Genomic DNA, 17,209 nt, shown 5'->3' on the forward strand with positions numbered 1-17,209 from the left:
ACACAGAGAGGATACACTGGCTTGATACCTTCGACTTCTGTCAGGAGTCGGGAATTTTGACACCAGACGAATGTGTGTCAACTTGTCAGTTCTTTCCTTTGAACGCAGCACGGTCCATGAATAGTGCATGTTGTTTTGTTTTTAGGAGCTGCTTCTGATTTCGTTTCGAATAGAAAGGCCTGCACGCTCATGTGCATCCTTTTAGGAAAACTATCCGCATGTGTTCTGTCGAGCCGCCATGAAGATTCAGTCAAAACTAATTTCACCAAAATACCCGCAGGTTTCTAAACATCTCAAAAGCACATTTTATTTTACTCCAAAAGGCATCATTTATTGGTAATGGTTAGGGGTAAAACGGTATGCCGTACTTATGGTGTAGTATATACAGTCATGGTCAAAAGTTTACATACACTTGTAAAGAACATAATGTCATCGCTATCTTGAGTTTCCAATCATTTCTACAAATCTTATTTTTTTGTGATAGGGTGATTGGTGCACATGTTGGTCTTAAAAAAGCATTCATGAAGTTTGGTTCTTTTATGAATTTATTATGGGTCTACTGAAAATTTGACCAAATCTGTTGTCAAAAGTATACATACGTCAATGATAATATTTGGTTACATGTCCCTTGGCAATAAGGCAATAAGCCGCTTTTGGTAGCCATCCACAAGCTTCCGGTTGAATTTTTGACCACTCCTCTTGACCAAATCTGTGCAATTCAGCTAAATTTGTTGGTTTTCTGACATGGACTTGTTTCTTTAGCATTGTCCACACATTTACTATAGGACAGGGGCGCTCACACTTTTTCTGCAGGTGAGCTACTTTTCAATTGACCAAGTCGAGGAGATCTACCTCATTCCTATTTATAATTTATATTTATTTATTTATGAAAGAGACATTTTTGTTAACAAGTTAATGGTGTTTAATGATAATACAAGCATGTTTAACACACATAGATTCCTTTCTTTCATGAAGACAAGAATATAAGTTGGTGTATTTGATTCTGATGACTTGCATTGATTGGAATTAGACAGTGGTGGGCTTCACGGTGGCAGAGGGGTTAGTGCGTCTGCCTCACAATACGAAGGTCCTGCAGTCCTGGGTTCAAATCCAGGCTCGGGATCTTTCTGTGTGGAGTTTGCATGTTCTCCCCGTGAATGCGTGGGTTCCCTCCGGGTACTCCGGCTTCCTCCCACTTCCAAAGACATGCACCTGGGGATAGGTTGATTGGCAACACTAAATTGGCCCTAGTGTGTGAATGTGAGTGTGAATGTTGTCTGTCTATCTGTGTTGGCCCTGCGATGAAGTGGCGACTTGTCCAGGGTGTACCCCGCCTTCCGCCCGATTGTAGCTGAGATAGGCGCCAGCGCCCCCCGCGACCCCGAACGGGAATAAGCGGCAGAAAATGGATGGATGGATGGATGCTGATAACGTCCGCATTTTCAAATGGAGGAAAAAAAAAGGCCTCCTTTCTGTCCAATACCACATGAAAGTGGTTGGATTTGGCATCTCATTTGTCCAACTTGCATACTCGTTTTTAAACACTTTATGAGAGTAGCATATGTGTGTGGCCCTTTAATGTCTGGCAGCAGGTGAGTGACGTCAGTGAGTGTGCGGGTGGGCAAGCAAGTGAGAAAGCGGTCGCTGAGGGCGGGGGAGAAATACATTGGCATCAAACTCCGTAGCTTGCTAGCTTGTGCACTCTAGCTTGTGCACGCTAGCTTTCTGAGACTCTTATTTTGTTAGCACAGGCAGGATGAAACAGGTCTTTTATGGTGAAGACAGGAACTGTGCAGTCGGTCTTTAGAGTTTTGACAGTAGGTACGGAGTCTCTAGAAATAAAATGTGTTTCTCTGCGTCCGCCCTGTTAGTGATTTTTTTCTTAAATATGAGCTCGCAGCAGCCAGCGTCATCTCACAAGATTCTCGGGTGCCGAGAATGTCAAACAACTGACGAAAGTGAAGTCTTGGTATGATTGATGATTGCTCATTTTTATGTCTATTTTTTAATGCCTGGCCTGAGATCGACTGACACACCCTCCGAGATCGACCAGTCGATTGCGATCGACGTAATGCCCACCCCTGCTATAGGACTTTGGGAAGGCCATTCTAAAACCTTCATTCCAGCCTGATTTAGCCATTCCTTTACTACTTTTGACGTGTGTTTGGGGTCATTTTCTTGTTGGAACACCCGACTGCGCCCAAGACCCAACCTCTGGGCTGATGATTTTAGGTTGTCCTGAAGAATTTGGAGGAAATCCTCCTTTTTTAATGTCCCATTTATTCTCTGTCAAGCACTAGTTCCATTGGCAGCAAAACAGGCCCAGAGCATAATACTACCATCACCATGCCTGATGTTAGGTTGGTGTTCCTGGGATTAAAGGCCTCACCTTGTCTCCTCCAAATCTATTGCTAGGTATTGTGGCCCAAACAGCAAATTTATTTTTTCATCCGTCATCACATGGACGAAGATAAGACCTTCTGTAGGAAAGTTCTGTGGTCAGAAAAGTAACACATTTAGCTGAACTGCACCAATTTTGTCAGGAGTGGTCAAAAACTCAACCAGAAACTTGCCAGAAGCTTGTGGATGGCTACCAAAAGCGCCTTATTGCAGTGAAACTTGCCAAGGGACATGTAACCAAATATTAACATTGCTGTATATATACTTTTTGACCCAGCAGATTTGGTCACATTTTCAGCGGACCCATAATAAATTCGTTAAAGAACCAAACTTCATGAATGTGTTTTATGATCAACAAGTATGTGCTCCAATCACTCTATCACAAAAAAATAAGATTTGTAGAGTTGATTGAAAACTCAAGAACAGAAGAATAATTGATTATTAATTTTTAACATAATTCTGTTCAAACAAAGTAAACAGATATTAACAGCAAATGAAGAAATACATTAATAATTCATCATAACTATCAAAATAATAGAATGATAAATCACACATGTTACTGCATAGGTCAGCAGACTAATTAGGAGCTTTTGTTTGTTTACTTACTACTAAAAGAGAAGTTGTCTACTATGATCATTATCTTAGCAACAGAAGTCTTCTTTAATTGCTATACGCAACATATGTTTAATGTATCATAAGATTTGCAGCTGGAATAGGCTCCAGCACCCCCACGACCCTGAGAGGGACAAGCGGTAGAAAATGGATGGATAGATGGAAGATTTACTGTTAAAATAGAGCCAATAATGACATTTTGACGTTTTGTAAAGTATCAAAAATTACTGAAATACATTTTGGTACCGGCACCAAAATATTGGGATCAAGACAACCCTACCCTACTTACCTACTTATGTATATTTTATTCAATTGTGTTTTAAGATGAACTAAATATCCTAAAGTTGCCTTGTTATTGTGCAATAATAACATATTCTGATGTTATACTAGGCTAGATGACAGGGGATGCAAAACATTAACAGTGCAATACGTTTTCATAACATGGTCACTACTGCCTACTTTGTCTTGTTATATTCTTATTTTACTGTTATATTGTTATTCCCATTGTTTTTATTCTTTTTGTAATATTTCTCTATTTTGTTTCCTTTTAAACCCCCATTATTTACTTTTTACTTTTTTCTTTAAATTGATCTCAACTCTGTACACTGCTGCTGGAATTTTAATTTTCCTAAAGGAACTCTCCTGAAGGAATCAATAAAGTACTATCTATCTATCTATCTATCTATCTATACTACAATAATGTTTCTTAGCCATAGGGCAGGGGCTTCTCAGCTGTGCTCCACAGCGGTACTCGGTTGTAACACACTTTTCCGCCACTAGTGTTAATAATGACACCCTTAAACAGAAGAAGTCCAGAAGAATATTTTAAGTGAAAAATTATGAATAAAGGATGAAGCTGTATTTTAATTTGCACTTTATTTTATTGACAGTTTAGTTAAGAAACATATTCATTATTAATTGGTTTAGTACAACATAATTTTATCTAAAGAAATGTTTCGTCAGTTACATATGAGCCCTTTCTTATGCAATATATTCGGTTAGTACTTATTTTTCTAATCAGCCTAAGCCTAAGGTTTATGTTATGTTATTAATAATCTTTGTGAGTAACACATGCTTTCATTTCATTTGACAAGGTTGTAAACTGTAAGTAGGTCAGATATAATTACTGAGTAAGATTACTAATTCATTGTCAATATTTGAGTGGGTCCCAAGCCCCTGTGTTGTGGGAAAAGTTGGGCCCAAAGGTCAAAAAGGTTTAATATATTTAAATAATACAGTACAGTACATAGCAACTAGCACGCCAATTACTAGCTGGCAACTAACGTGCTCATCTTGAACTGACAACTACCACGCTAATTGCTAGCTGGCCACTAACACTGTAATAATAGCGAGGTGGATACTAGCGCGTTGATCGCCAGTTGACAACTTGCACACAAATCGCTAGCTGATAACTAGCACGGTATATTAGATAGCAGGAGACTAGCATAGCCAATTGCTTGCTGAAAACTAGCGGTGCTAATTGCTAGTTGGAAAGTGTCGCTAATATCTAGCTATCTTAAATGCGAACACAATTTTAATCTAATCATTTGGCCATGTTTTTATTTTAAAACTTTTATTTTAAAGCAAGGCAACGTATATTTAAAGTAGGGATGTCAAATATTGTTTTTTAATCCCATTGATATTTTGGAATTTGGATTAATCATGATTAATCACAGGTGATTACTCGATTGCGTAATTTAGAAGAAAAAAATCCCAATATTTGTACGCAAATGCAATTTTTTTGTCCGAATGTAATCCAGGACCATTTTTTTTAAACATTTTACTGGAATGCATGTAGGGTTATATGGATTAAAAACGGTTCTATACTGCCTCTGAAACATAGGGGTACTATGTTTTGTTTTTTTACAGACATCACACTGTGACATTGCTTGTAGAATGAACAGAGACACATGTTCGGCAACACACACATGCAGAATACTTGCAAGCAGACGTGGTGTGGAGGCATATTGTGAAAATGCAGAATGGATGCATTTTGTTTGAAAAACCAACAATATGAAGCTATACACACTAAAGCCCTGCTCTACAATAGGTTCTTTAAAATATAGCCAGCTAGCAGCTAACATCAATCCGTAGTCGGCAGTGTTTAGCTACTTCTAAATCACTGATCTTCACCTCCATGGTGACAAGTAAAGTACGTTTCTTCCAAGTATCATCCCTGCGTTACGAGGAAAAGCTAAACGTGCTTTTACTACACACCGTAGGATACAGTAACTCACAGCAAACTGGCACTCCTCAATGTAAACAAATGGCTGGACCTACCGGTAAACAGACATAGACTGTAACGATACCAAGTACAAGAGCCATATCTTGTCGATACTAAAATGATTACATCAATATTTTTTATTATCACAAAATCTTTTGTCATTTTCTTATTCTTTATAAAGTCCGGAACTCTGTCCCTGGACACAGGAGAACTTTTATTGTGATTAATGTATGATCCTGTATCTACTAACATTTGAAATAGCACCCAGAACTTAAGTGATTATTACATTTTAACAGAAGTATAGATAATACATGCTCAAACGGAAAATACGTATATATTAACAGTTAATAAACAAGTAGATTAATTATCCATTTTCTACTGCTTGTCCCTCATAAGTTTGACAAAAAATAACGAATGAAAAATGACACAATATGTTACTGCATGTCAGCAGACAAATTGGGAGCATTTGTTTGCTTACTTACTGATTAAATATACGTTGTTTAGTATGTTCACTATCTTATTTGATTTTAATAAGAAACATATATGTTTCATATATTATAAGATATTCTGTTAAAATAAAGCCAGTAATAAAACAGTGTTTTGTGGTTGCGTTTATTTTGAAAAGTGTCAAAGTATCAAAATACATTTTGGTACTGGTACGAAATAATTGGTATCGGTACAAGCCTATATGCATGTCATTTATTTGCACAAAACTTGGTTACTGTTTTTTTCAAATCTTACTTTGAAGAGAAATGTGCCAGCTAGCACACCAGTCGGAGAGTCTCCTCAATCATTTCCGACCTGACGTATGTGATCACTGACCATATAGCGGTTAATGTAAAAGAGCTTGTACTGTCAAAATAAATTGCATGATTAATTTAAGTGTGTACATGATTAATGCAATGATTTTTTTAATAGACTTTTTGTGCAGTTGCAATTCTAAGACATATCAGGTTATAGAGTACGGCAGAGATATTCAACTACCGTATTTTTCCGACCATTTAGCGCACCGGATTAAAAGGCGCACTGCCGATGAGCAGGTCTATTTAGATCTTTTTTCATACAAAAGGTGCACCGGATAACAGGGCACATTAAAGGGGTCATATTATATATATATTTTTTAATTTAAAACACTATCTTGTGGTCTACATAACATGTAATGGTGGTTATTTGGTGAAAGTGTTGCATAGATTGTTTTACAAATCATCTTCAAGTAGCTTTATGAGCGTCTGTTCAGGATGTGCCATTTTGTGGACGGTCTTACAGGAGTGGAAGAAGCTAACTGTTCAAGTGACATTCAGACTTTACTTAAATCAATAACAGAGAAGCATCTCCTCATCCGTGGCTCAATATTGCAATATGAACGCCGGAAATGTGTCACGTGAAAAAACGTCCAAACGGTACCTTCTAATAACTTAAGTTCCGTGGGTAAATTATGTAAACTCACTACAGTTTTTAGCACTTTGATAGCTAGTCTGCAGACCGATAAGTAAGAACTTTACGCTACTTTATATTTGAAATGGCAACAATGGATGATCAATGCCAGATAACAAGATAGAGAAAAAGAAGCTTATGACTACGGTGTCTACATGGACTACAATGGCGGACTCGCACATTTTCAGGACTTATGCAGATCCCAAATACACATCAGCAGGTACCAGAAGGTAAATGTTGTTTTTGCATAATACTGCGAAACAAAATGCCAGGTAATCTGTCTGCTATTGGGTCCCATTTTGCGTTCCTTATACACGCACCATAGTAATACTTGTATGTTTAATGCGCTGACAATCGATTAGGCCAGGGGTAGGGAACTGATGGCTCTAGAGCCAGATGTGGCTCTTTTGATGACTGCACCTGGCTCTCAGATAAATCTTAGCTGACATTGCGTAACACGGTAAGTACTGAATAATTCCGCTGGTAATTACAGTGTCAAAAATAACGTTCAAAATATAAAGTATTCTCATGCATCCATCCATCCGGTTTCTACCGCACTTGTTCAAGAAGTCGCATTAATGGTAAGTAGTATTTTATTTATTGTTGGTTAGTTTCAGAATAACAATATTCTTAAAAATAATAAGAGACTTACTATGCTCCAAAAATGTTGTCTTACTTAAAAATGCATACATTTAATTGTATTCAGTCTTAAAAAAAATATTATAAGGCTCTAACGGAAAAACTTTTCAAAATATTTGGCTTGTATGGCTCTCTCAGCCAAAAAGATTACCGACCCCTGGATTAGGCGGGGCAGCTTCATAGCTGATCGAAGTCGTACTAAAAACATTTTGACAGATTTTTGAGCGCCGTGTTTAATGTTCTATATTCTCAATTTCTAATTTTAAGTTTTGGTGTTTACTTGCGTCATCTTGCAGTTTGCATGTATATTTTATGTATGACTGCCATCTACTGGTCACACTTATTTCACCATGTACCAAATAAAATTACTTCGAGGTTGGTAAGCACAACCAGAATTATGCCGTGCATTAGGCGTACTGGGTTATAAGGTGCACTATCGATTTTTTGAGAAAATGAAAGGATTTTAAGTGCGCCCTATAGTCAGAAAAATACGGTAAATCGTTTTCGGGGCAACATTTACCAAAGGCTAAGAATAGATACCCGGTAGTATGGACATAAATTGTTTAATGCCTATAAAAGTACCAAATTTTGTACCTATTCCTAGTTACACGCCAAGTAATGGTAATGTGTGAGTTTATTTGGAACGTTCCAAACATAGTTGTCGGAAAATAAGTAGAAAGAAACACAGCTCACCTAATGTCACCCCATCTTCTTGTCTAAATGGTTGCTTTTAGTTTGTGGAGTCCGTCTGTTTAACAAGGGCAAGGTATAATATGTGGTCTTTGGCAAGTAAGATGAAATGTCCATGACAAATATAGCCTTAAACTCTTTCCAATGCACGGTGATTGATGCACATGCGTTTCATGTAATACCCCTCAAAAATACGTTAAAAGCCAGCGCCCTCGACGTGCAGCTGCAGGTCATGAATGAGTGGTGAAGGATGATTTTGTGCACTTTATTCGAACATATATACATTTCTTACCCCAGTCACTATTGGATTTATGGGTACAGAGTGGAATGTGAACCAATGAAAGGTACTTTGATTTCTCCAGCAGGTTGGTTATTCCTTTTTACTTGTTTTATCGAGGAAGTTTCTTGAAAAATATTGTAAGCGCACCCATCCCCCGCAGCCTTCACTGAATCATAAAAATGTGAGATGTCAGCGAGAATACATGGCAGGCTGGTTCATGCAATACAATGTCAGCCATTTTTGTTATTCTGTATTGATTCCACAGAGCCCTCTAACATTTTCAGCTTAAGTTAGAAATCGGAAATTTACGACATGATGTACTGCCATAACAGCTTTGAGATACCGTACATAAACAGATGCCAAATGGCACATGTAAACATGACTTTACTACAGTACTCATAGTAATTTAAATAGAATTGTTTCGAAAAAATCCTATGCATCTCAAATTATTTTAAAAATCACCTTGTTGTAGCCACTTCATTTATGACTATTTGTTTTGCAGAAGAGGAAGCTACTGCTGGAGTTGGGAAACCAAAAGATTCCCTTTCTCGGACCTTCTGATCAGGGCTTCCAGAAACTGGTGAGTTTGCATCATTGCTCTATTATTATCACCAACCATTCTTAAGCTGCGTTATATAAATTATGCACTCAAACCATGGAATCCAGGCAACAATGACTGCACATATTGTTAATATAAAACAGCAACTAAATCAGATTAGATATCATTTAGTGATCTTTCGGCTAATTACAAAATTACCGCATTGACCCCAAAAATAATCAGTAATGGTTGAATGAATTGAGGCAACTGGAATCTTTTGTTTGTTGAAGACATTCCATTTCAAAAATGTTTCTTCTGTTCTGATTTTTTTTGCTGAGGAGTTTCCCTAATATCTGAATGATTTTCTCCAAACACAACAGAATAATGCATTTCAAACACACTCTCAGACAAAAGCTGGTCCACTCTAAGGACAAAATCCTGAGAAGCCAACTCTAAAAGTTAGTTCATATTTTGCAGCGTAGTGAAGAATACAAAATCCGTTCCATTGGAGAGGCGAAAATGTGTGGCACAACATAGGAATGCAGTTTTGTTTCGGCTCAGTCAGCAGTACCATATTTTTTGGATTATAAATCGCTCCGGAGTATACGTCGCAGCGGCCGAAAATGCATAATAAAGAAGGAAACAGACATATATACACGTCGCACTGGAGCATAAGTCGCATTTTTGGGGGAAATTTATTTGATTAAATCCAACACCAAGAATAGACATTTGAAAGTCAATTTAAAATGAATAACGAATAGTGAACAACAGCCTGAATAAGTGTACGTTATATGACGCATAAATGACCAACTGAGAATGTGCCTGGTATGTTAACATAGCATATTATGGTAGGAGTCAATCAAATAACTATAACATATAGAACATGCTATACGTTTACCAAACAATCAGTCACTCGTAATTTGATAAATCCGATGAAATATTCTTCCTCGATGTTGCTTCTAAACAACTCTGCCAACTCCATATGTATGCGCCGCTTCCTCTTGTCGTTTTCTGCTGAATATTTCACTACGTCCAGCTTGTAATCTGCAGTACATGATTTCCTTTTCGGTGCCATTTTTGTTCTGCCCTTTCATAATTTTTATAACTTACCGCCAACGATGAAATGATCCATTCTAATAGCTACGGCAGCACAGCACATAGCAGTTAGCATTCCATTAACCAGAATGCACTTCTGCCATGACCCTCCCCCGCCGAATTCTTATTGGTTGACTTGTATGTGACGATTGCTAACGTGTGACGATTGCTGACATTTTCTTCGTCACTTCCGCGAATGAGATGACATTTTTTGGTATTGTGTAATCTGCAGTACATGATTTCCTTTTCGGTGCCATTTTGTTCAGCTCTTCTCAGTTTTTATAATTACTGTCAACGATGAAATGATCCATTTTAATAGCTGCGGCAGTAGCATATAGCAGTTAGCATTCCATGACCCACTATGCACTTCTGCCATGATCCTACCTCGCCGAATTCTTATTGGTTGACGTGTGTGTGACGATTGCTGATATTTTCTTGGTCTCTTCCGCAAATGAGATAAATAATAATATTTTATATTTTACAGTAATGTGTTAATAATTTCACACACAAGTCGTTCCCGAGTATATGTCACGACCCCGGCCAAACTATGAAAAAAACTGCCACTTATAGTTCGAAAAATACGGTACTTGTAATGGTGTCCAAATTCCAAATAAGGTGGATGGCTGGTTTGAAAGAGATGTGAAACAGACCACTAGAAGTCCGAGCTAACGAGTTGGTTTGCCACCAGGAAAGCGAGAGACCCACTGGTATACAGGACGATTGTCCACTTACCACCCTGGACCAGAGCAACAACAACCCAGTTTACACCACCACCAGGGAGCACACATACACCATATATACGGAAACCAAAGGTTGTTTGCCAGTTAGCAAACAAAATATGCGTTATGATGTTAATCGATAAGGCAGTTTTCTCAAACTATTTTCCAGCAACTAAAATATATATCACATACACCTATAGGATCTGGAAAGTTCTGAGTGAGACATCATTTCTTCAGTCTTGAGTGGAGCCTTTTAGACCCGGGCCGATAACCAATTCTGATGTATTGCCAGTAAACGGTATTATGATAGTGGTATGTCTATTAAACATAGCAAATAAACACACAATGCTTCTTAATTGGTTTGGATGTTAAGAAGAAGGACTAGGAACAAGACAAGGGTAGAGCGAGCGAGTGAGTGTGCGTGTGTCCAAAACACACGCTTAGGTTTCTATGGATAATGGATAACGCCTAAACAACTACGCCAGGGAAGGGGTAACAAGGTGGACAAAAGCCCTTGAGCACATATTTCTTCACGCTCCCCCAAAATTAAAATACGATTAATACCTGATATTTGTTTTTATTCATTAACTAATAAAGGCACCAGCACCTACATGCCATAGAGCTGAAAACGCGTGTATTGTTTTCTCATGCCCCCGCTAACTCCTCACCGTATAATTGGTCATGTTTTCTGGTCAAGTCTGTTGATTTATTTGAACAGTGCTGCCACCAAGTTAGAGACTGGTGTATTGTTCAAAAATTAAAAAAGACGCTAATAGTTCCTTGCCTCTCAGACGCCATGTCCGTTGTTCTTCTTCGAGGCTTAATTCACACAATGGTCAACCACTTTAGGCGTAGCATTAAAACAAGTGAGTGACTGCATAATTTGGGCAGAACATGCTGTATTGCTGTTTTGTTCTTGGGTGTTCCAGTCGTTCAAATAGTCCCAAAAAGTGGTTCATAAAGGTATTAAAGTCAGCGAAAAAACAAAAGTGCGTCAAAGGAAATTGCTCTTAAAATATCACTTTTATTAGTATACAATCGGACCATGCCTGTGTCTGCAGCAATCACTTTGTAAAATGTTTGTTTGAACATTTGATTTGTTTAAGAAAACATTTATGTGATGCAATGGACTGTATTCTCTACTCTATTAGTTGTTTGAGAACCAAACTAAACAAAAAGAAAGGACTGGAGAACACATTAGTTTGTGTTTTGTGTGGTTGCAATGCCTAAATATAACTACAAAGACCTGCAAATAAACTAACGTCATGTTAAGTCCTAGTAATAAATATTGTGATTGTTGGTCCAATTCGCCGCTTTTTCTTTCTCTATTTTCCTAACAAAGACCAAAAGCTTTGTTGTTGTGCAGGAAGCGCTTTATTCGACATTCGACATTATAGCGTCTTTGGTAAAGAAAATATCCGGGTAACAATAATAGTATTAATTAACTCGATGGATAAATCTCTCGTAGGCTCAACAGCATCAATCTTGATATTGAAACATTGCTGAACAACAGGGACATCAAGGGATAAAACATTTGACAAAATATGAATTTCACACATCCATCCATCCATTTTCTACCGCTTATTCCCTTTTGGGGTCGCTGGCGCCTATCTCAGCTACAATCGGGCGTAAAACAATTGCAAATATGAATTGTAGATGACTCATATTTGTAGCAAGAAATCAACTTCAAACAAACGTATCCTTTTTGTCATTAGCGTCACAATCACAGCAGCATGGCACTTGTACGGTCAATCAAATACATTACTTACTGATGCACCAATAAATCCAACTTTGTTTTTCACGGATTAATGCTTAATTTGTGGACCACTCCAGCTTTAAAGACATAATGTGCCTCTTCTTTAAATCCTTGTGTCGAAGGAAGTGAGGTCGAGGCGAGCGGTAACGTCTTGGTGATGAAAAATGGTTTAAATCTTTCAAAAATTATTTTCTTAAGAATGTATGAATCCACTCCATCCCATTATAAATAATTGTTCAGGATTCTTATATATTTGCCTCTTAACCTATCAAAATACACCCAAATTTGCACTGATGCAGGTAAATAAACAGTAGTCAAATGGGACTCTAGACCAGTAGTTCTTAAATGGGGGTACGCGTACCCCTGGGGGTACCTGAAGGTTTTGCCAAGGGGTAAGTGAGATTTTTTAAAAATAGCAACAATTCAAAAATCCTTTATAAATATATTTATTGAACAATACTTCAACAAAATATGAATTTAAGTTCATAAACTGTGGAAAGAAATGCAACAATGCAGTATTCAATGTTGACAGCTACATTTTGTGTGGACATGTGCCATAAATATTGATGTTAAAGAGTTCTTTATTTGTGAAGAAATGTTTGGAATTAAGTTGATTAATCCAGATGGAAATCTATATCAATCCCCAAAGAGGGCACATTAAGTTGATGATTACTTCTATGTGTAGAAATCTTTATTTATAATTGAATCACTTGTTTATTTTTCAACAATTTTTCGGTTATTTTTATATCTTTTTTTCCAAATAGTTCAAGATAGACCACTACAAATGAGCAATATTTTGCACTGTTATACAATTTAATAAATCAGAAACTGATGACAGTGCAGTATTTTACTTCATCTCTTTTTTTCAACCAAAAATTCTTTGCTCTGATTAGAGGGTACTTGAATCAAAAAAATGTTCACAAGGGGTACATCACTGAAAAAAGGTTGAGAACCACTGCTCTAGACCATCACCTGAAGCCTGGAAGTAATTATAGGTCACATAATTGCAACTCAGCAATTTGAAAAGCACTGGTGCAGAGGGACTAACAAGAGAGCACGCCATACTTTGTAGGGCACCGTCTTCTCTCCAGCGTTTGATTGATTGAGACTTTTATTAGTAGAGTGCACAGTACAGTACATTTTCCGTACAATTGACCACTAAATGGTAACACCCAAATAAGTTATTCAACTTGTTTAAGTCGGGGTCCACGTTAATCAATTCATGGTAATGAATAGCTGTTACTGCTACTGTCTGTATAAGAATGAATTGCTAATCTTCAATTTGAGTCTCCTCACCTTATTCAGACAAGTCATTGCCAAAAAAAACCTGGGAGGACTTCGCCCTTAAAAATAGAAGATCCATACACAAGTAAGGCTCTCTGTGGGTGCATCCTGTGTAAGATAGCGGTTCCGCATCCGACTAAGACAAATATTGTAGAGGGTTCACTCCGTTCATTTTAATCTGCTGTTGAATAAATGCGACCATGATCTTAGAGCCATGCACACTCTTGCACCCTGTATAAAAGCGAGAGGCGAAAAAAACAATCACACACAGACATGGCAATTTAGCGTTGTTAATCAAAGTTATCAATGGTTTTCATTTGTTTGATTATCGGCCCAGGCTTATTGAGTTGTCAAGCTGTGGTATCTCTGAAATCAAGTGATGTTTATTGGATGTGTCTTTCTCAGTGGGACTCCAGTTACCCCGGTCTGGTTTTGAGAAGATCCTGCTCTCTTCCCACTGAGCTTCACTGCCGGGTCCAGGCCGCTCTGCTCACCATGAGAAAGAAAGGCTGCCTCTTAAGGGATCTAGTCCGCGTCCGAGACCGGGAAGTCTTCACTTCTGTGTCACGGGCCCTGCTTGGTGAACCGGGCCACACCTATCGCTACTTGGACACCAGGCTCTTTGCCATCCCTTGGCACAGCGAGGACACTGACAATAAAGGACAGAACTGTTGCGACGCGGATCTGAGGACGGCCTGCAGAGCCTTGTGGGAGCTAAACACCTTCTTCCGTTCGGACGTGAGTCAGCTAAAAGAAGGAGACAGGTTGGCGCAATGTGTTAAGGCGAAGGCGACAGTTGAGGCTAAGGTGAGCGAGGAGGCTGAAACAGAGTCCAGAAATAGTGACGATTCCAAGAACAGCGAAGGAGGGGAGTCGGAGTCCAGGCAGAGCGAGGAAGGGGACACGGAGTCCAAGCACAGCGAAGAATGGGACGTGGAGTCCAAACACAGCGATGAAGGTTGCTCCGGGTCAAAAAGAGAAGGCGACTGGGAAACAGGGTCCAGAAACAGCAGCGAGGAGGCAGAATCCTCACAAGGCCAAGAAGCAGGTGTGGAAGGAGCATGTCCCACCTGGGCAACTAAAAGTGTAACACCAACAGAAGACCGAGTGGGTGTCCCTGTGGCTCACCTCAAGCACAGTCCGCCAGACTACCACACTGAGGACAAGGAGGGGCTGCAAGTGGGCTGCTCTGAGCCCAGTTCTCCGCTGGTACGCACCTCGTCCACCAAGTTCAACGTCTCTTTGCTCAACTACATGGACCCGGCGTCCGTGAGCCAGCTCAAAGAAGAGCCCTACTACGGCATGGGGAAGATGGCCGTGGGGTGGCACCACGACGAAAACCTGATCAGTCGTTCGCCCGTGGCCGTCTACAACTACAGCGTCAACGACTCCAAAGGTAAGAGTGGCCATGTTGTAATTAGAACACTTTTTTATCATCCCATCACAGCAGGCGATAGCATCCATCACTACAATAACTCTTGACTTATCTCCGCCGCTTTAAAGTGGATCAAATGCGAGCTAACCTTACGCGTGGCGGCCCCCCGCAGCATCTGTAGATGGTGGCCTCTGGCGCCGCAGCCATCAGATCCATGATCTACGCGATAGCGTCAGGGCATTAGCAAATGTCATCGGCGGCTCGTTGCTTGACAGCCTTATCGCCGCGACCGCGCATCAGAGATCACAGACTTACGGGATCTAAGCTCAATGGCAAAGCCTTAACAAACAGGCCTTATCGCACGCGCGCCGCATCTCATCTAAATCATTTCCCCGAGAAAATGATCAATGAGCAATTATCTGATAGGGAATAATGAACCAGGGCTTTGATAAGTGTTCCTCGACTGTACTGGATGGATAAAGATTGAGCTGATAGAGATTCTCTGCCAGAGAAGTTGGCTTTCTAGAGCACATGTAAAAAAACTATTTAGAATTGAGTTTGTCCAAACTAATCAAATCAAATCCAACTTTATCGATATAGCACTTTTAATACACAGGCAAGTGGCAAACACGAAGTGCTGCACAAAACCAAACAAACAAAAAAAAAATAATAGTAGAAGAAGAGAAGAAAACATGGACAAACACATGCACAGCACTGTTGACAATAGCAAAGCAAAAACAAAAAATGGCATTGCACCTTTGAGGTGTCCACACTAGAAAACTAGAAAATAACTAAAATTAATGTCATTTGGAAAAAAAAAAGCGAATTATGCAAAATGTTAAAGGCCTACTGAAATTAGATTTTCTTATTTAAACAGGGATAGCAGGTCCATTCTATGTGTCATACTTGATCATTTCGCGATATAGCCATATTTTTGCTGAAAGGATTTAGTAGAGAACATTGACGATTAAGTTCGCAACTTTTGGTCGCTAATAAAAAAGCCTTGCCTTTACCGGAAGTCGCAGACGATGACGTCACCTGTGAGGGCTCCTCGACTATACTTTCACATTGTTTAGTATGGGAGCCTGCAGCAGCAAGAGCTATTTGGACCGAGAAAATGACAATTTTCCCATTAATTTGAGTGAGGATGAACGATTCGTGGATGAGGATCTTTATAGCGAAGGACTAACAAAAAAAAAAAAAGGTGATTGCATTGGGAGCGATTCAGGTGTTTTTAGACACATTTACTAGGATAATTCTGGGAATTCCCTTATCTTTTTATTGTGTTGCTAGTGTTTTAGTGAGATTAAATGGTACGTGATAGTCGGAGGGGTGTGTCCACGGGTGTCTTGACGCCAGTCTCTGAACGAAGTCACGGTAGCTGCATGGACGGCACAAGCTCCGCTGATCTCCGGTAAGAGGCGACTTTTTACCACAATTTTCTCAACAAAACCTGCCGATTGAGAAGTGGTCGGGAACCATGTTCGCTTGACCGCTCGGGTCCATAGTAAAGCTTCACCTCCGGGAATTTTAAACAAGGAAACACCGTGTGTTTGTGTGGTTAAAGGCTAAAGCTTCCCTCCGCCATCTTTCTACTTTGACTTCTCCATTATAAATTGAACAAATAGCAAAAGATTCACCAACACAGATGTCCAGAATACTGTGTAATTGCGCGATGAAAAGAGACGACTTTTAGCTGCAAGTGGTGCTGCGCTAATATGTCCCCTCCAACTCGAGATTTCACGCGCACACGTCATCATTCCGCGACGTTTTCAACAAGAAACTCCACGGGAAATTTAAAATTGTAATTTAGTAAACTAAAAAGGCCGTATTGGCATGTGTTGCAATGTTAATATTTCATCATTGATATATAAACTATCAGACTTCGTGGGTTTCAGTAGGCCTTTAAATAATATGATTTATTTTTGTTTTATTTATTTGTTTTTTTAAGTATAAAACAAATGATTAAACATTTTGTATAATTTGCGTTTTTTTTTAACTTTCTTTTTGCATTTTAGAAATAGTACTTTAAATGTGTTTCACAACTAACAGCAATCTGAATAAACAAGTTGATTTTTAAATCAATGAAATATCCATCCATCCATCCATTTCCTACCGCTTATTCCCTTTCGGGGTCGCGGGGGGCATCAATGAAATAATAAT

The 17,209-nt window shown here is 39.0% G+C and overlaps 1 protein-coding gene across 2 annotated transcripts in view; it reads left to right on the plus strand.

Annotated features, from left to right (window-relative positions):
• fto (FTO alpha-ketoglutarate dependent dioxygenase) overlaps positions 1 to 17,209 on the plus strand; it is a 425,397-nt gene that overhangs the window by 78,969 nt on the left and 329,219 nt on the right. For both annotated transcript variants that reach the window (XM_061877187.1, XM_061877194.1), the window contains exons 2-3: positions 8,782 to 8,859; positions 14,077 to 15,067. In XM_061877187.1, coding sequence (XP_061733171.1) covers positions 8,782 to 8,859; positions 14,077 to 15,067 — 1,069 coding nt within the window. The remainder of the gene's footprint in view (positions 1 to 8,781; positions 8,860 to 14,076; positions 15,068 to 17,209) is intronic.

Source organism: Nerophis ophidion, linkage group LG02 (genome assembly GCF_033978795.1).
Source record: "Nerophis ophidion isolate RoL-2023_Sa linkage group LG02, RoL_Noph_v1.0, whole genome shotgun sequence".
NCBI classification, from domain to species: Eukaryota; Metazoa; Chordata; class Actinopteri; order Syngnathiformes; family Syngnathidae; genus Nerophis; species Nerophis ophidion.